The 21,090-nt window shown below is 41.5% G+C and overlaps 1 protein-coding gene across 2 annotated transcripts in view; it reads right to left on the bottom strand.

Annotated features, from left to right (window-relative positions):
• Positions 1-18,028, bottom strand: part of LOC129100193 (protein bicaudal D homolog 2-like) — a 44,925-nt gene extending 26,897 nt beyond the window's left edge. For both annotated transcript variants that reach the window (XM_054609762.1, XM_054609763.1), the window contains exons 1-2: positions 17,899-18,028; positions 17,565-17,791 (exon numbers count right to left, since the gene is read on the bottom strand). In XM_054609762.1, the coding sequence (XP_054465737.1) occupies positions 17,565-17,791; positions 17,899-17,914 (243 nt within the window). In that variant the 5' untranslated portion in view covers positions 17,915-18,028. The remainder of the gene's footprint in view (positions 1-17,564; positions 17,792-17,898) is intronic.
• Between the last annotated feature and the right edge of the window lie 3,062 nt (positions 18,029-21,090).

Raw genomic sequence — 21,090 nt, 5'->3', positions numbered from 1 at the left:
TAGAGTTAAGAAATATGGGAGGATATGTGTTTAATTCATGTAAATCAGGGGATGAATAATAATTAAAACCAACAAAAGTTTGCTTTGTGATTCAGCCATTTTAAAGTGACACTAATCTCTATTTCTGCGGTTCAGCCGGGGACTCAAAAACCTCCCAAAAACAGTGCCGTCGCCCGTAGAGATAATCAGTTAGGCTCCATCTGGGCTGCATCATCCCGTCTACCCCCTTTGCTCCCCCCTCCCCTTCCCCGCAGGACGCTGGCCTCTCTTGCACGTGCTCCGCAGTGACTCCACAGATGGGGACAACAAACAGGGAAAAGTAGAGCAAACGGCGACTAGTGTCTGGGTGATCATGAGAGGCCTGTGTTCTCTAGTACTCTTTAATACCTTAGGAGATCATAGCAGAGTTCAGAAAGGTCAGAAGATATTATTAGATTGATGAAATTCATGAAGATTAAAAAACTATGGAAGAGGTATCTGCTGTTGAGGATATTCTCAGTTGAAAGTGCTGAGATCAGTCGTTTAGTTTGTGCAATATGACGTTTAGTTTGTGCAATATGAAAGACAGCTTCACTATAAATAGTGCCGCCTTAACTTTGACCTTAATTAATAAATGGCCTACAAGGCAGCAAATTAGGAACAGAGCAACAAAACAGAGACAGACAGGGAGAGCGTGATCTTAACTGCAGCAGAATCTAGGTTAGGCTACTCTCCACCATCTCGCAGTAATCATCTCTCTGATTACAGATTTCATCTCCACTCCTGTAACCACCGGTGATGGAATGGAAACTCTGATTCTCATCTCGCCTCACGGCTGGAGCGCGGGCGATAATCTGAAATCACCTGAGGCTCTGAATCTGACCTGGTTAGTAGCGGCAGCAGCACACTCTCTCCTCTCTCTGACCTGTTACACTTCTACATCTGCACGTGACTGGCTGCTGCAGGATTTACCTCCGTTTGACTGCATATCGTGTTAATCCCAGTAATTCCTTTATAAAAAGGGAAATCTGGAAATTTGCATTAGTTGCACTGGCCTACATGCAGGACTCAGAGGAATATGTGAACGTGACATTATGTTTCGTGCAGGGCGGCTGTAATATCGCCCACATTCCAGGAAAGAGGACGATTCAAATGAGGAGATGGACAGATAAACCCTCACACTGGGACGCAATGTGCTTTATTTAGAATCAACAGCAGTTTGAAATGGTTCAAACTTTGTCAGTAACATGAGGAACCTCAGCTGTGGAAAACCAGAACTGATGAGTGACATTTTCAACCAGTTGCAGTTAAACAAATACCTTCTGAACCAACACACATGAGCTGAAATGAGTTCATTGATGAGTTAAATGACAGAAAATAAGGACAGATTCAAATTTTAGGTTATTTTTCAAGCCAAAATGCCAAATATTGCTTAGTATGAGCTTCTCGACTGTGAGGATTTTCTGCTGCTCTTTGTCTTATGTGATAAACTAAACATCTTTGGATTTGGGATTTGTGGTCAGAAAGAAATAGCAATTTGAAGACATCATGTTGGGTTTAAGGGATCTGTAATGAACAATAAAAAACAATTTTCAGGAACCAAAAAATTCTCAATGCCCTAACCACTAGGAGGTACTTTAATAATCAAAAAGCCAAGGTTGATATTGTGCATTGACAGCCAAAGTGTCTGTCAATAAACAACTAATGTCAGTATCTCTAGATAAGAGTATTTGTTCAATAACTCTCCTCATACCGTCTCTCCAAAAATCATACCATCAAACAGCAGGAGGTTGTATTTGATTAAAAAGTCATAGAGATAGGATAAACCCAATCAGCACCCAGGGGAATCCCATCATTATAATCTTGGTGAATGGTGGATATCGAAGGGACTCCAATCAATCCAGTCTGAGAGGCCGGTCCTTCAAACATAAAAGTAGAGCCTCAGGCCAAAAAACCCTCTGACCCGAGGCCTTTAATCTCAACTCCCCAAGCGTGGGTTCAGGCTCCTTTTAGGGGAGGGACGCACGCGACCAAGCCGCTAATCCCACAGTGAGCTGCACACCCAATTCATAATTCATCTTTAGCTTGCCATATGTTGCATTTTTTTTACATTAGAGCGTGGATTATTAATCTCTTGTAAAGCTAATCAAAGCTAGTCATTAGCACGCTGTCTGGACTGGATTTCCTAACTCAGAAGGCCGGGGCTAACGTTATGACGCTACAGGAGGAAACGTCAATAATTCAAGAGTTTTATCCTCTCTACGGAGCATGATTTATGATTCCAGATGAGTGCATATATGTTGGGCTGAGGACAGACGTCCTGCTGGGCCGACATGTGGAGATCAAAGTACATAATCAATGATGAAAAGCATCATGTGATTGAGTGCAATTGTTGAAAATGAGACAAACACCTCTGATCTTAGTTCTTTTTTTCCTCTCTCAGCCGTCATTTTCATCACTTCCTCATATACATTGTTCACACCACAACAGAGGATCTGACTACACTGGTCATAAGATTAACACATGGACACTGTAACGTATAAATAAAGACTCTCATGTGTGCATGATTGCAGATTAGTTTAAGGAAGGATGTGGTTGCTATGCCTTTATTTCAAGTTGCGGTACAACTTTACCAAAACACTGGTTTCTCTGGTAATTGGTTTCATTTTACAGCCAGCGTGTTAAACTCAATCCACTAACTATAGGTTTATCTTTCAGCAAAACAAACGTTGCTACGACAGCGTGACTGCTTGTGCTCAAAGCATGCTGGGACATGTTCTAATCATTGTGTTGTCCTCTAATCTGAAACCTTCAGAGGCAAAGTCTGCTGATTAGAAGGTGAAATAAATCAGGACTCGACGGCCAATCACATCTTTTAGCCATGTGATCACTGTTCTGTTATAGAGAGGTGGAGATGCTTACAGCCCTGCTCCCATTGCTCAACACCTTACATGGTGAAGGACGGTAAAGCAGAGAGAATAGCAGGTCACCGAGTTCACCGTAGGTTTTTCCTCCTGCGCATGTTCCTCTGATCCTTTTGAGTCACAGGTAACAAAACAGATCAATACTGTGAGTCTCTGAGGAATTGAGGAGCTCAAGTCGACCGAATCTAAAATTCTATTTTTGGTGTTTCTGTGGCATGAAGCGAGATCAGGGAGCAGGTAGAGATGTATCCAGAGACCCCCCCCGGGGTGGAGAATAAAACCACTGGATACATTCAAGTTAACAAACACACGCATACACACACACAAAGGATCTGTACACAGGGAGCATTTCAATCAATACGAGTGAGTCTTCTTTAAACCTTTGCCTTAAGACCAAAACCCAATTAGGAAACTCTCTGGATTTGGATCGGATTCTTCCTTCTTTGCTCCAGCTCTAATCATCTCATTGTTAAAGTTTCCATTTAGCGCCCCGTGGTCTCCCAGCCTTCATCTGATAAAGTAAAGCTTGCTGCAGGAGGAGAAGCAGACGGAAACGAGGACATGAAAACAGGATGAGAGGAGAGGAGCCAGGCGGCTTCTTTGTTCCTGTACCGGATTGAAAGTCGCTTACTTTAACCTCAGAAGTTAACCAGATCCTTTGCTTAGCTGTACATATGGGATATGTTTATATTGGTTGACACAAGGTCAGATTTCATGAATAAAAAAAAATACCACATACAAAAAGATAGCGAGGCGGATTTCGATAGGTCACCGCATGCCTGCACTACTGCGCAATACCAGAGGACAGAAATATGATATGACAGAGCATTTGGCAAGACTTGTGGACTTGAGTGGGCAGATGTTGAGCTGAGATTTTCCAGCCTCCACAGCAGCATTCTTCTGCCATGACAAAGACGGCCTGTGACGAACGCTGCACAATACAGCGCTATGTCACTTAGATCGGTTTAGTTGGTCATACAGAGGGTGAGAGACGTTCAGGGTCGACCCCCGGGAGCCAACAACACTGAAGGTCGGTCAGTGAGAAAAAAAAAAAAACACACACAGACACACTCACACTGAATGGATTCCTCTGCCTCGTGAATCGCAGCTCACGTGGAGTCGGTTAGTGATGATAGATTCTGTTCACAGAACACTGTGCAGCCAGCGACGTAGAAGGGTCAGACTGCTTCGAGGTATGTGCCGATTCTATCTTTAGCCGTCCTTTATCAACTAGATAATAAAAAAATCTCTTGAGGTATGAGTGGCTTCTTCCTGCAAACACTCATGTATGACCTAGCACTAGACATTGACCACTAGTCCACACTCCCTTTATATCATTATGACGTATTAGATCTCCGTGTTTTATGTCTGCGTTCGGTACAACAGGGTTCTGTGAGGAATCCAAACTGTGTCACGTGGCTGCGTGCTGCTTGTTTAAACACTGTTTCTGATTAGTGTAATGTAATGCCAAGGCCGTTGACATTCGCTATAATGAGTAACAGAGAAGCTAATTATTGACTTCAGACTTTACTCTTCAGTGGGACGGAACTTGAAAAGACAGAGATTTGAACTTTCAGTTTCTCACCCAATCAGCAACTCTAAATTTGGACTTTTCAAAACAGGGATTTACTACGGCACAATTATAAGAGGCGTCGATGGACAATAAGTAGAAGAGACTGTGATATTTAACAGTGAGATGTATGAGAGTATTTATATGTGCCAAACTAACAGAAGGAGAGAGGAGAAGTGGGGGAAAAAAAAAAAAAAAAAAAAAGAGGTGATAGAAATGGGAGGGAGGCAGAGACATTAGCTGTTGCCTGGCGCAGAGCCACATTGATTCACTGCATAGCACAGAGCTCCTGGGTTATTATTATTCCACACACACAACACAACACACAACACACACAACACACACACACACACACTTTTCCCAGCGTGCCCTGCAGTCAGCCGTTCTGCAGCACCTGGTGTTGCCGTGTTGAGGCCTGCTCTCGCCTCTGAGATAGCGGAGGAAGAGGCGAGTGTTCTAAGCCTCGTAGGGGTTCAACACCAACACTGGGGTTGTCAGCACGCACGGGGCGATGCACTGAACGCCAAAGGCAACGAATACACACTACAGAGCGTGTAAGAAAAGCAGAGGTTAGAGAAAAAAAAATTATAGTTGTATGTTTCTTTAAAAATAAATTATTTTGCCTGGAGTGGACTGGCTGAACGTTATACTCTCATGAGACTTAAAAGGGCGTGAACCTCTGGAAAAAAACAAAAACAACCACGAAAGCTGTGCCACATTGTGGATCTCCTGAGTTGCAGGGGCAGGACAGAGAAACAGAAGAGGCCTGAAGGGATGGAGCTGTTTGGAGAAGGTAGACACATGTGATCAAAGAGCACACACGCACACACACACACACACTAATCAGACTCGTGAGGCACTTTACACGCCTCACTGGAGAAGTCCTCCTCAACCATAATAAAAAAAGAATATCAGAAAAGCCTAATTGGGCAGCGGGAGCTCAGTGATACAAAATCTCGACATACATTTTTCCCTGCTTACATCAGGCGGTTATGATTAGGTGCTAGTTAGAGCTTTCGCCAGATCTCGCTGGGGGAAAACCACACTTCATATTTTATTCCGACTTCATATCGGCCACTAATCTGGAATGGGCATTAATAACTCTGTGTGAAGTCGGTCTTTTGGTCAGATCAGACCTCGTGTTCAAACATGCTGCTTATCTACATTCATCAGGCGTCAAAGGCAGGAGCGAGAGAAAGATATACACCGCCTTTCATAAAAAGGTGAAACACCTACAAAGAGAATACAATCAAGCCGCCCACTGCCATTAAAGAGTCTGTGTCAGCCTGAAGGCACCGTACTGACGGTGTTCATGGACTGGCTCCTGTTATTACAAAGGTAAAAACAGTCATTATGCCTCTGGCAGTGAGCTAAGGAACCCGAGTCTGAGTCCACACAGTTTATTTAGCCTTCAGTGTATATGAAATAAAAGAGGAGAGAAGCTTTGACATGCTACATAATAATAGGTAGTGTAATAAGAAAAAGGTCGTTTTTACACCACTTATGAGAGAAATAGAAGCGGATTCCAAAAACAAACCATGTTCCACTGTCAACATTTACAGAAAAAGCATGAGTGTTTCATGAGAAAGGCTTGCCTCGACTCGAGTTACTGTTTTTGTTTCTCTCTTCCAGGACGCCATGAAAACTGATCTGTACTGGCGAGATGATCCGCAGGGTTTTGAACTTGACTTCTGTATTTAATCAGTCAATTAATCACGAGGAAGCATCTGTATATCCCCTTGGTGTTTATCGGGCCTATTGTTCAGGTGCTAAATCTGCCACACAATGGAGGAAAAAGATGGTGTCTCAAGGGGGGGGCCTGACGTATTGTACCACCATAACGGCGTCTGAGCTGGACTCATGAGTTCTTTATCGTCTCTCACATCGCAGCAATGCTCCATAGCCGCATTCACAACCTCAATCATTTGCAATGCAAAGTCAGCGTTATCTGAGGCGGCCTGTCGGTTCCCCTTTCTGCCCGACACTCTGGGGCTGGATGAGATCTCACAGGTCCACGCGCCCGCTACCTGAGGGGGAACCACCGTCGTTATGGTTACTACGCCAATTACAGTGGCAGAGCGAGAGGCAGCCAGTAGAGGCAGGCCACCGACACACAGATGGCTGGTTTTGTTTTTTTGCAGAGCACAGATTGCTCTCCTCCCTCCTCACCAGAGTCACATGCCTCTCCTATTTGAGATTTGTTTGCACAAAGAGCATGGATACTTTAAAGTATTTTTTTGTTTCTGCTCTTTGCTATAAGCGCAAGCCTTTATCGTAGCAAACAAGCAGTGAATAAGACTCAAGAGTCCCAGTTCAGGGTGTGTTCCGGCATATTTCCCAGAGGAAAAGGCTCCCTGTGGAGCTTTAACATACGACTTCCACGACCAAACAGCCCCTTGCTCTTATTGACATAAATGATGGAGAGGAGGGGAGCAGCTGGGGTCGCAGCTTGGGGGGGCACACATATAAACACACACCCACACACACACATGCATACATTTGTGAACTCAGACACCCGCACACATGTTATTCCTTTTTCCTCCAAAGTCGGGTTTGCAGGAAGAAGGGGGGGAAGGTGAAGTAGACATTTGAATTTATCTGTCATTGGAGACGGTATTTTCTGCCGTCATTTAACCTTAACAATAATCATTTATTACATTAATGTTGCATATGGGACCTTAATACAGTTCCCCCCATCATTCTAGACTCATCCATTAGTGCCCAGACACGTCTAATCAATCAGGGTGAAGCATCGACAGGATGTGGGGGAGGGACTGCAGAAACTCGATTTTGCCTCCTTTTTGAGGTTTTTTTTTCCATCTGAGGTGCCTCATATGTTGGAATATGAATGCAACTATTCATCTCTCCTGATCAAATGTTCCAACACTCACAAACAAGGCTAAAGTTATCTCCTGATCCATGTGCCGTCTGCCTGACTCTCTGCTCATCCTCCCAAACCCAGAAGATGGTGTCTTGGGCGGGTCAGACGGAGACTAATGACCTCCCTTCCTCATGTGCAGTAATTAAATCCTGTATGTGACTGTTTGCATACACATTCTCTCTACCAGTGAGGTTAAATCTTGGGTCATGGTGGCAGGCCTACCATATGAGGCCGTGTCAGTTTGTGAAGGATGGAGGTGGGGGCTGGTAGCCTCACCACCACTGTGCACATGGTAAATATTATCTGTGTGCTTAGTATTGAAGCTTCAATAGTAAAAACCGCACATGCGCACAGCAAAGATATGATTGTCTGCAATACACAATAAGTTATTTTCATTCCATGTCAACCGTACAATACTTATACATGTCTATAACAACAGAGCATTCAAGTAAGACAATGAGAAGAGATGAAAGTGTAACACAATGCCCTTAAGTCCTGGAAAACAATCTTCCTCTCTTTCATGAGATACATATTTATCAAGCTGTGTTTGTACAGAAAAAAAGGAGATTAACTGGTCCCAGCACTTTAAACTCATTAAACCAGCTGATGGAGGAACCCCTATTCTTCCTCCATTTAAAAAAAAGAAAAAAAAGAAAAAGGGAGTGAGCTGGTTCCCATAGGAAACCCAGGCATCGCCCTGGGCCCCTCCCATCCAAACCTCTCCCCATTTCTCAAAGGACCCCTGAGAGACGGGCACACATCCAATTAAAACCCCCTCCTCTCCTCGCACTCTTTGAGCCCAAACTCTAATGTTGTTATTGCTGTACAGGCAACCCCCTGCCCGACTCGTACGACTCCGTCTTCTTATCTCCCCTCCCCGTTACCCCGGTTCTATTCCCAATTCCTCCCCCTCTGCGTCTCCCCAACCGTGCCTGAGGGTTTCAAAGCGTGGGCTCCGTGAGAGTCGGGTATACGACGGAGGGGACCCAGACCCACTAGCCTATTTACAATAGGAGTCTGGGGAAGGAGAAAGGGGGGGGAGTGCAGATAGATTGTACGTGACATACCCCTGTTCTCCGGTTCCACTGTGGGGTTGAAGTTCAAAAGAACCCCCCGGGGTGAAGGGACACCCCTTTGAAATTGGGTTTGCTCATGTTTAAATAGATAACCTATTGAAACGGAGAGGAGATGTTTTCAGAATCTGCACCCTGGTTCAATTAATTTAATCCAGATGGGAGGCCAGTTAGGAGATCATTTGAGATGAGGGGACTTTGTAGAATTTCAGAGGAACCAGAGAAGAATGTGCCGGTGTGAACTCATATAAACAGAGAACCCTATCAGTCTGCATCTCAACCTCGATCTCTTCATACGGCACCAAACTGCAGAAGAAGAGAAGAAACTCCTCTTTAGTTGGAGGATATGGGTGGGGCACGTCGTACGCTTTAAATATGTGTGCATGTGTGTGCGTCTATGGGTGGGAACCGGGCACCCACCATCTGTCCACTTATAGCAAGCACAGGCTAATTCCTGCTATTCATATATGCTAATAAGTGTGGAGTGTTGCACCCCCATCTCATATCTTTTGTTTATATTCAACTTAAGGGGATAAAAAAAAAAACACCCCTAAGAGAAAAACTCAATTTACTTTTGGTGTGTCAAGGCTCAGGAAACTAAAGCGTCATACAATATGGTGAAACGTGGGCCTCGAATTTCAGGAGGTCATTAAAAAGGACGTTTTAATGCGTACTCAATATGCACGTTAGGATTAGATTACTCTATAGACAGGAATCTTGCAAATCCCCCTCTAACCAGCTTTAAAAAAAAGTTCCCAATGCATATCAAATGTCAGTGAAGACTCTTGATTACCAAGACCTATGTGATTCAAGACCTACAAAAATGGAAAGAAAACTACTGATGTGCAGCTCTTGAGGCACACAAAATATTTAGTGCGAGCTTTCTTCATGGCAGTTTCTGTCCCTGTTGCCTTGGAAATGGCCGGAACATCGTGAGGAAATGTATCATAATGAGCGTTGATGTTAACGCAGCAGGGAAGAGGAGCACATTCCTCTCACTGGAAATAACCTGTGCTAATGAGACTTATTCCCTTCTGAACAGAGGTGACGGAACTGATTTTACTGACGGACCTCATGTGGTCATTTCCTCTGATCCACTAAAAACATTTCCGGACTGATAGAGACACAATTCATACACTTCCTGTCTGCTATTAAAAGCCAGGCTCCTCACAAGTAAAAAGGATGCAGAGCAGTGGACGGGGGATCAGATCATCAGACTTCATCTCAATAGAAGGAAGAAGGAAGATTTGATGGAGTGGAGCTTCGCCTACACTCCTTATGGTTACGAGAAACCCAAAGCCATTCTACATTATCAAAAACACAAAGCCATAAACATGCGTGTTTTATATGAGGGTGTCAGTCTTGTTGCACAGAAGATAAGGAAGGTTTGCAATCGGATACAGCCGAGGGACTTAATCTAGACTCTATTAAAGGAATGATGCAGGCGGGGTTCAAAACAAACTTGTACTCTGCCCACATGCCTACAGCTGATTCATGTGTTTATATAAGAAACCAGTGTCTCCATACAGATAAATATGAACCCACCTTGAACTGGGTAAATTGACCTCAACTACATAGAATAGTGGTTCACAGGCCGGAGGCAAACTGGACCAAAAAATAATAAGAGTATATCTATCTCAGACATTATGTAACAAACATGGGATCTTGAGTTACCAAAAGGCTTTACAACAGGGTAGTTTTACTGTGGAGCAAACTCACCTAACAAAGACTAGTGTTTTTCCAACACAGATCATGGTCATTAAAAAAAAAAAATAATAATAATATTTCTTACCTGTTTAATACAAAAAGAACACATTAAATATCAAAAATAGGCTTAAAAGTGAAGTGTTTAGATTCAACCAGTTGGTGAACGTACAAATTGGGATGCAAGAGACCACACAATAAAGACAGCTTGACATGTGGGAAAAGTAAAAGTGAATGTCTTACACACACATTTAACACATCTATCTCAGTCACATGCATGCACACTGGCTTCTTTGTTGACAGATTTATAGGAGTTTATAGTCATAATGCAGCGTAGGCGAACTGGAGACTGGCCTATTCCCTGAGTGAACCCTGTTGTATTGTCGGAGGCGTGTAGCCATTACTATGACCTCATCCTCTGCTTTTAGCGTGGACTCCTGCCTGAGCCGGCCCTGGTCTGCAGTAATTGGATTACATCGGAAGAATCATGACCCTGCTGGGCTGCCGTACAGCTTCTCTATGTGCACTCTTGACTTCTGTGAGTGTTTTAAAGAAATCCATATAACCTAGGGTGTTTCAAAAACAACATTCAACAAATGTAATCAAGCACCATAAACACTGGAAATAAAACCATCCGCTTCATTGCGGCTGAATGTTGGGTTATATTTTATGGACATACTTTATTCAGATTACCTCATAACTTTTACTACACCCAGAAGGCAATGTATCAGAGTGTGACCGGGTGATGACGCACACAAAAATCCATAGTATAATATCCCCTTGGGCGGTACCAATGTTACGCTCTATAGGCAACAATTTAGCGACCAACAAACGGCTACATACCAAGACACCTATTGCTAAAGCTGGACTTCACAAATGCATTTTTCTTTTTATGCAAATACACGGCAAATCTTTTAATCCAAAAACATTCCAAGCAGCCCAAACAATTTAGACCTTGAGGTCTTCCACTTATGCTCCAAACTAAATGTGGCCTCTGCTTGAACTGCGGACGGGTGCTGATGTACATGTATTCTGCTTTTCGGAATTAAGGACAAAAGCCCTTAAAATCATGACGGATTAGTAGCGGGGCCATTTTACCTAAAACTGGGCGGAATGATTCTTCCGTTACGTTGCGATACCATATGGTCGTCCTTCTGTGACACTGGAGGCAACGTTATTGGATGAGAGTGGATTCTGTGGACAGACCAGCCTGTCTGGAAACTTTTGCAGCGGAAATTTCCGTGCTAAATGATTGCGTGGTTGGTCTTTACAACAATTTGCACATCCTCATTGAGGTTGCGTGCATATAGCAGAGTTCCAGGCCTGATGTCGCTCAAAGAACAGACTGCTAGGCTCGGCTCTATCAACCACTGGAGTAGGCCACTGGACCAGGACAGGGTAGTTTTCCCAAGGGCACCAGAGAGCCTCTGTCCTACAGATCCCAAAATGCACCTACCTGTCCCTGGCTATGGAGGCTACCGAGTATGCCTGGGCCTGGCAGATTCCCAGACCTCCGTAAGCCCTTCGCATTGCGGCTGGGATTCATCCTCTTAGGCCCAGAGGGTAGGGGATTTAGGACTTTATTTAGTGCCATTTAGAGAAGATTACCCCTTAACTGCAGACTTGCCGCCCAGCAAAAAAAGACATTATTGATAAAAAGAATACCCCAAACCATGCCGAAAGGTTTAGCAAATTTTAGGTCAGAGATAGAGGCAAAAACACACAGACTTAAAAGCCAGTAAAATATGACAATTATTGAGAACAGTGGATTGAATGAATATTGATATTAGGATGAGCTGAGAGTTAATGATAAAGATACAAGATTGGCTGAAGTAAGTCAGAAAAAAAACTGAAAGATTATGAGGTAAGAGAGGAGCAGCTGTTGATGAAACATAGTTTAGTGTGTCAATCCAATAATATGAGAGTGACTATATTTATGACTCTTCATATAAGGGACCAGATGGGTTTTGTGGCCTTATATTTTCCCACTGACATCCAATCAGCATCCAACCCATTTAACAGCACAGACTGGGCTTAGAGTCACACCAGATATCTTTGTTTAAGGACACTGGGATATATCCTTTAGTGATCTGCCATTTCAAAAGGGACAAAAGTGCCCAATCCTTTCAAATGGAACCACAATGGGACGCCTCTCTCGCTCTCCTTTGTCATACACTGTGTTCTGTTGGCATTTAACCCACTCTTCGTCTGTGACACCCAAGACCGGGTAACCCCAGTTGGTTCAGAGACACAAAAAGGGGCCGTCGGGCCGAGCACAGAGAACCCAGGTTTTACTGAGCTTAACAATATTTAGGGTTAGCGATTGTCTGGTTGAATTCCAGAACGCAGTGCGCAGCTACCGGCTACAGGAGCATTGCAGGAGAGGAACCGGGTCTGTGTGCGGCTCAATGACTTTGCTCACAAGTCATTGACACAGTTCCAAGAAAGGCTGAAGGTCTAAACATTGAGCTCCAATGCAGGTACCAATGCCTTTTGAGCACAGACCATATGCAGGGAGCTGGCACCTCCCTCACAACTGCATTTACAGTTGAGGTGTGCCACATGATGCTACCTGTGACTGGCTTAACGTAAGGATATCAACAACAGCTGAGGGGACACCACCTTCCGCTGTAACACTGCTGGATAATGTCATTAGCTACTTCACCTTGTGACCGAGTCTGTCCTCTGCATTAATCACTGGGAAAAGTCCACATGGCCTTATCATATCTTTACTAGCAGCCTTGCATGCCAGGACGTCTTTATCAGAGCAATGTTTGAAGAGGGAACAGCGTATTGTGTACAAATCAGTTATTGACTCAAGCGATAATGAACTGAATGTCCAATAAAAATCTGTAGAGGAAATTGTGCACTAAAACAAAGCAATGCGTGGTCAGCCAGATTGACATATGAAGTGTTAGCAGGGTTAAACTCCAGTTCTCCAGGAGGCAGCACAGTGGGCCAAGTGCCTCACATTCACTATCAGGTACCAGCAGATGGATCTCTCAGTCAGACTATGACACTGGGCTACAAGCAGTGTGAGAAATGTCCGGTGGCAATCGGGTTGTCCACCCTACATAGTGCTCCAGTGTACTTATGCTGCAGTTCTACACAGATTTAATACTCAATATGCATGATTTCATGGATGCAAGCCAAGGCAATCAACTAGGCTATACAAGCTTTGCACACTTGTGCGTCGCTGTACAACTTTTCTCCTTTTGTTCAGCATATCTATCAAAGTTCTGTCACAGAGTACGGAGAGTTTATTTTCAGCCAAGTCTTAACGTGATGTCGAAGTTCAGTTTGTACGGTGTAACGAAGTAGCTGGATTGTGGACCATCTGCAAAGATTACCAGAAATAACTGTGTATTCAATGGTAATATACGAGGAAACACCAAAATAATCATTTTCTGTATTACTATTTGTAAATAAATAGTGCTGAAAATAGCAAGCTTTTTAGTGACATTTTAGTGTGGAAAGTGAAGTAAAAAATATTTATTTTAGAACCCCACATCATTTTGCTGTTGAGGCTCTCTGGGAGGTCTTAAGTGTGAATCATTTCGCACACTGGCTCCTAAAAAAAGGTGTTACTAAAAAAAAAAAAAAAAAAAAAAACTGTCAGCATAGGCATCTTTTCATTGGAGTAAAAAAGGGACAAGATGGATGAGTGTAGGGAGACATCAACATATAGAAGAGAATATTGATGTGGCTGCAGGGCGATCACTGTCCCAGCTGCAGGAGGAAGCGACTGACCAGAAGATGAAGATGAATTACACAAATATGATCGCTCCGTTAGAGGACAGAGAGGAACAGCTTATGAATAAAATGAACCAATATATGGTGACTTCAAGCCAATTGGCATATAGTATTGTATATAGGTGTGAGATGATCTCTGAGCAGACACAGACCGACACATTCAGGAAGCAACACCTGCTGAGGAGGCAGCACAGACGCTCACATTAAAGGCACAGAGCTGTGGCGTTACTAAGCAACAGCAGTGCACAGAATTCCTCCATCTTCCTGCCTCGAGAGTAGCATGTGTGTGTGTGTGACAAATAAGTGCCCTGCCCAAGGGTAGGTGAGAGGGTGAGGGTTGATTACATGGCAGGGGAAGTTTGCTAACTGTCATGATGATTTCTGATTGTCTGTTCACATCCAGCATGAGACAACAGAAGTGGTATCTGGGCATCTAAAAACGTGAGGAATACACATTAATCTGAGGAAGTTTCTTTTATGCGGTGTTTGTGCATACCAGTAAGGGAGAGGAGAGGTCTGTGGTCACTGGGGAGGATCCAGTGTAAATCTACCAGACTATATATATATATATACCCCTCGGTTCCAACTCCTCAATAAGGGCAGAGACTTCCAAACATTGCCAAACAGAACTACCAATGAGAACATGGGATTTATGCCTGACCAAAGAAATAAATGTATTATGCGTCTGTTCAACTTGATGACCTACTTCAAACTTTCCGAGCAACAAAAAAAAAAAAGACTGTAAGAGAGATAAATGTGACATCTTAAGTTCCAGGTATTTGATTTTGAGTGGAATCCACTGAACACAGAGTTTAGCTTTAACTTATACTAAACAGAAGCTTATCTTGTGTTTGCTCCCCACTATCTGCTGCTCTTCTACAGACAGTCAAGAGGAAGCGAAGATGGACGTCAGAAGAATGTGTTTGCATTTCTCTTGTGATAGCATCATGTCTGTCTTCATACAGAAGCCGGGGCAGGGAGGGGGGATTGGGTGGATGGATAAAGGAACAAAGCTATGGTCTTTGAAAAGGTTAACATCTGATCAGTGATCTACAACCAGTATAGCCCAACCCTGAGGCAAAAGAAAGAACCTCGGCCACAGCTTGGAGCAAACAATTGAGTTTATTGCCCACACAGATGGATGTTTGTGTTCCATTATGAGGCAGAAAGAAATATGAGGCCAATCTAGAACCGGACTCACAGTGAGACTTCAGCTGGTATATTTTGAAAAACCCTCTCAAATGTCCCTGCTCTTTTTTATTTGCTTTAGTTTGCTGCCATGGTTACTCTCAGTGCGTTTCTTCTATTCCTTTTTAGCCGTCATTCCTCTGTGGCAGAGAAAGGCCTTCCTGCCAAACACAAAAACAACGACTACAGAGAGAGCGTCTCTGGAAGACGGACAGAGGAGAGGGAGAAACAGAAAGCTGGAAATCTGCTGCTTTTCTCTACTGACACAAAAAACCCAAAGGGGGCCTTGAACAGCTTTCTGGCATGGAAGTAAGGAGTTTACCATGAACTCTGCTTTCTCAGCCTCTGGTGGGTGGACACAGGAAGAACCCGAATCTCAAAAGGAGGATGTGAGCAACCATGAACAAGCCGGTGTTTTTCACATGACTACTGCTTAGGCAGGACGGTCAGCCTGACGTCACTAACATTCAAACTTCTCTCCTTCACAATCACAAGACAGTGACAAACTGCTGTCCTGGTGAAGAAAATTGGACACCGTGTGATACAACAGTAGGGAATAAGTCGGGCCACTGTCCAGAAAAACTTCTCAACATTCTTTCCATTCCCAAAGGGTCGTTACTCATCTGGTTTCTGAACCGTCATTCCTCTCTCTCTCTTCTCTTCTCTCTCTCTCTCTCTTACTCATCTGGTTTCCTCTGCGAGTCGTTTATTCCTCTCTCTCTCTCTCTCTCTCTCTCTCTCTCTCTCTTCTGAGCGGGAAGGTTCAAAATTCAAACTTACTCCCTCCCCTTTTTAACTAAACTAGTAATTCCTGTTCACAGAAGAGGGCCCATCTGAGCAGAGAGATACAGTGTGACAAGAGAATGTCAATCACACATCTAGAAAGGATTTGTTTCGAGTGTGATCTCAACATGTAAATGTAATTGTAAAAAGGTTAAACTGTGCCTGAATAGCAGAACTAAAACAAACACAGGCTACAAATAAACCTCTCAAAACACTTTATGTCTCATATCAAGCATGCAGAGCAAAGAATACCAGATCATTGTCTGTAATTATGGTCATATTTGTACAGTCGCTCATTACTCATTGCAGAAGTGGGGGTGGAAACACACAAGGGCCTAGTCTAGTAAGTCAGAAAGGAATGTCTTCAAGAACAGGCAATGAGAGCTGCATAAATAAATAAAAGGTGGCAGAGCAATGGGGGATACCCTGAGTAAAGAGGGGGGTGGGGGAGCAGCCTGCAGAGGAAGCATCCCCTCCTCATCCTGCAGTTTTGACCTTGTAGGATGAGACAGATGGCTATTTTATGGCTGATGCATGTCTAAATGTCACAGAAAAAAACGTCCATATATAGAATATTGCAGGGATGAGACCATACAAATAAAATAAATGTCCATATATATATATATATATTATTTTTTAAATATCAAGGTTAATTATATATATTTTCTGGTAGCTGAAGATTTGCATATAAATGATGATTATGATATAATATTTTAATTTGCAGCTATGGTCTCATCATATTGTAATGATGAGACCATAGAAATGAAATAAATATCAAGGTTAATGATGTATATTTCTGGTAGCTCCTAACATGAAGGTGCAGGGTTTTAGGGATGATGGGTGAGGCATATAAATTTATGATATATTTTATGATATGATATTTGAATTTGCAGCCTAAATGTCACAGAAAAAAAAAACAAGTCCATATATATATATATATATTTTTTTTTTTTCTGTTTTCATTTCTATGGTAAAAATATATATATATAAATATTCATATTGTATTATAATATTCAATCTGTGACATCATTAACATATTCATATTGTAATGATTTTTCTGTGACATCATTAAAATATTCATATTGTAATCATGCAGAGTTTTAGTGCATATAAATATGATATTTTATGATATATATATATTTATGATATTATAATTTGCAGCCTAAATGTCACAGAAAAAAACAAGTCCATATATATATATTTTTCTGTTTTCATTTCTATGGTCTCATCATTAAAATATTCATACTGTAATGATTTTTCTGTGACATCATTAAAATATTCATATTGTAATCATGCAGAGTTTTAGTGCATATAAATATGATATTTTATATATATTTTTTCTGTTTTCATTTCTATGGTCTCATCATTAAAATATTCATATTAAAATATTCATACTGTAATGATTTTTCTGTGACATCATTAATGATTTTTCTGTGACATCATTAAAATATTCATATTGTAATCATGCAGAGTTTCAGTGCATATAAATATGATATTTTATGATATATATATATATATATATATTCTGTTTTAATTTCTATGGTTTCATCATTAAAATATTCATACTGTAATGATTTTTCTGTGACATCATTAATGATTTTTCTGTGACATCATTAACATATTCATATTGTAATCATGCAGAGTGTTAGTGCATATAGATATGATATTTTATGACATATATATATTCATGATATCAATCTGCAGCCTACCTCTTTCAGCTGGTCGACCTCCTGCCGGACGGTCTCGTACTCGCCCTCCAGCTCGTCGTACTGCTGCTTCAGCTGCTGCTTCTCCTCCAGCACCACCAGCCCGTACTCCGCCGCCTGGATCTTCTCCTTCGTGGTGTCGCTCAGCTCCCGGGAGAGACGCTCGATCTCGGCCTGCAGCAGCAGCAGCATCGCGTCGGGGTGGACGGACATGCTCGGCACCAGCTGATCTGCAAGAAGGGAGGCGGGGGATGGATGAGGCGTGCGGGTCGTGCGGGGCGTCTTTAACCTTGCAGGCTGCTTAAATGCGTCTGTATTTAAATTGCATGATTGTTACGTCTTTCTTTGGTCATGCAGATGACGCTGATGTCTTTTCTCCAGCCTGGCGGGGAGAGCTCGTCGTTGTGTCTTAGAGTCGCTCCATCGTGAGGGTCCCTGCGGCTTCCGTCACCTCTCCCCCGGCTTGTCGGAGCAACTGAGCCGGAGCTGGAGGACCAAAGTGCCAAAGACAAGAAAGAGGATGTAGAACTTCTGGTTCTTACTGTCAAAATAAAAGTCCCATCTGAATATATGTGGAGAAATAAGGCTCAGAGCGTGAGTAATTGTGGACTTAATTTGCTTTACTTAGTTGATTAAATGAATATGTTCATTATTTTTATTGGAGATGAATAGTGTATGAGGAATTATATGAGTGTCAGAGCGTTTTTGTTTTATTTTGAAGGATGAAGCTATCAATTTCCGGTAAATTCCTGGCATCAAAACCGGTCTTTTTTAAATTAAACGCACCTACGCAACCAGCTGGGGCAGCTCCTACAGGGCGCAGTGCTTGTCGGGAAATGTAGTTTTTGTAGAACGTAAAGGTTAACCAATGAGCTGAGCCGACGCAAGGAACGGAACTCATTTCCCGACAGGCTTTGTTACTTTGCTTATGTGGAGCACGGAAGTCTCCGTCCCAGCCGTGTGTTGTCAAACACCAAATGTATATCTGCTGCCATCTGTCGGAAACTATTATTATATTCCTTTATTGAATATAATAATACAATTATTATAGATAATGAATACAACATATTATACAATAAAAATAAAGATAAACATAAAAATAAAAATAAAAATAAAGATAAAAATAAAAAAGTAAATAAATAAATAAATGAAAATGAAAATGAAAATGAAAATATAAATAAATAAATAAATAAATAAAAATGAAAATGAAAATGAAAATGAAAATAAAAATAAAAATAAAAATAAAAATAAAAATAAAAATAAAAATAAAAATAAAAATAAAAATAAAAATAAATAAATAAAAATAAAAATATACAGTATATCCACATGGGGGGGTGGTCAGCATGATGACAGACTGTGGTCTCCACTGTTGTTGTACAGTTGGAAATGTTGATGAATTAATATTTTATGATAAATGCACTGAATATTCACACATATTCACACATTTTGTCCTCAGGGCTTCACATAAAAAGGCCTGATTTACACTTTAACTAGCTTCCTGTTTCAGTCATTTATTTTTAAAATGTAAATGCTATCCATCAAAGACAGTAACCGTACAATTGTTTTTTTTTTTTTATTAAATGTATGCTTTTATGAATTGTTGTATCATTTTGTATTAGGCCTATAAAGGTTTACCTACCTTATACTCCATGTTTTAAACCGTTTTCACGGTAGACAAACTTGAGGTGTCGTTGCAGGACAAGCACAGGTGTGTTTAATTGAATCAGCCTAACGGTGGCCCTGGTGTTGTGCATGCTGGCTCATTACTGTACATGGAATAGAGCAGTCATTCATGTAATCAGTTGCACCTGTGCTCTTACAACAAGGCAAAATAGCTGCTGTGAAAAGAAACTCGATCAGTGGTGAAAAGTAACTCAATACATTTACTCAAGTAATGTACCTGACATAGCCTATAGGCTACTTAAACTTGTTGGTCTACTTTAAAGTGGAAATATTTGAGTATATATATACATTTAATGCCACTAAACGGATGGAAATGTTTAACAAAAACACAGCTAGTTGAATTTAAATATAAAATCTATGATGAGCTTTAAATATGATGCATTGTGAAAGATTTAACCATAACAGTATAAAAAGTAGATGTATTGTCTCAAAAATACAATATTATTAGGTTTTATCCTCCTGTTTTTATCCTGCTTGTTTGCATCTTACCAAATGTAATTTCGTTTTATGGCTATAATAAAAATAAAGTGTCTTGAATCAAGTAATTTATGTAACATAAAACTCACAGACAAAGGGAGCATTTTTCTGCACTACAACTTATACTTTTGATACATACATTTTGCAGTTAACACATCTCTTACTCAAGTCATGTTTTAAATGCAATATGTGTACACGTATTTTATAGTTTGTTGTTCCTACCTTTAGGCTACTTAAGCAGACGTCCAACTGTATTGCTCTATATGGCAAGAAAGTAATGAATCCTGCCATCCAGGCTACACCTGTGACACTGAGCTCCTTTCCTCAAGGCTGTCTGGCTGAAGCAAACTAATAAGTGAGTTTTAAATATGGATTTACAGATAGAAAATACCAATTACATTTACGGTTACAGATAATATCACCCTACAGATTGTATCCAAAGCGAGGATACCTGTTTTTCTCTTGTAACTGTGAACACTGGTTTCATTTGGTTGGAACAGTGATCACATTTTACTCACAACGTCACAGATAACCATGAAATCTGCAATACAAAGATTGTGAATTGTCTGTCTTGATATTTGCTCCAACATTTACATCATATGATCTTATTTTTAAGATCTTAAGTTGATGCCACGAAGGCTGAAACATCATCTATTATCTTTATTTAATGTTTTAATATCTTTATTTAATGTTTTATTATCTTTATTTAATGTTTCGCGTTTGTCACAGTCGCGGTGCAGTGACGTCACGTCATGATGTTTTCACGGATGTTTATCTGGACGGCTCATCCTCCTGTATCTATTATCTTTATTTAATGTTTTAATATCTTTATTTAATGTTTTATTGTCGCGTTTGTCACAGTCGCGGTGCAGTGACGTCACGTCATGATGTTTTCACCGATGTTTATCTGGACGGCTCCTCCTGTATACCTCCTGTATACCGGTGTGTCGGATTACCGGTGTTTTTCACGGTACCGGTACCGTGGACTCAATGGTCCCTGGATGTTCACTGGCTCAACCTCCTCTAGCTAGCATAGCTAGAGGAGGTTGAGCCGGCATAGAGAGGAGGTTGAGCCGTCTGGGAGCTAGAGGAGGCGTCCCGGTAGAATCCCGGTGACCGGGAAATAGGTTCCGGCGATCACCGCGCATTGCATGCCGGGTAGATTTTTTTTTTTTTAAATTAAATAACTTTATTGAGACATTTGTTCATACATATAAAACACAATATATTTATATATATGTATATATTTACATTTTCAAGTTCTTATTTTTAAGATCTTAAGTTGATGCCACGAAGGCTGAAACATCATCTATTATCTTTATTTAATGTTTTAATATCTTTATTTAATGTTTCGCGTTTGTCACAGTCA

Source organism: Anoplopoma fimbria, chromosome 12, assembly GCF_027596085.1.
Source record: "Anoplopoma fimbria isolate UVic2021 breed Golden Eagle Sablefish chromosome 12, Afim_UVic_2022, whole genome shotgun sequence".
NCBI lineage: Eukaryota > Metazoa > Chordata > Actinopteri > Perciformes > Anoplopomatidae > Anoplopoma > Anoplopoma fimbria.
Note: the sequence above shows the minus strand (reverse complement) of the source record. Positions and strands in the feature narration are given on the sequence as shown.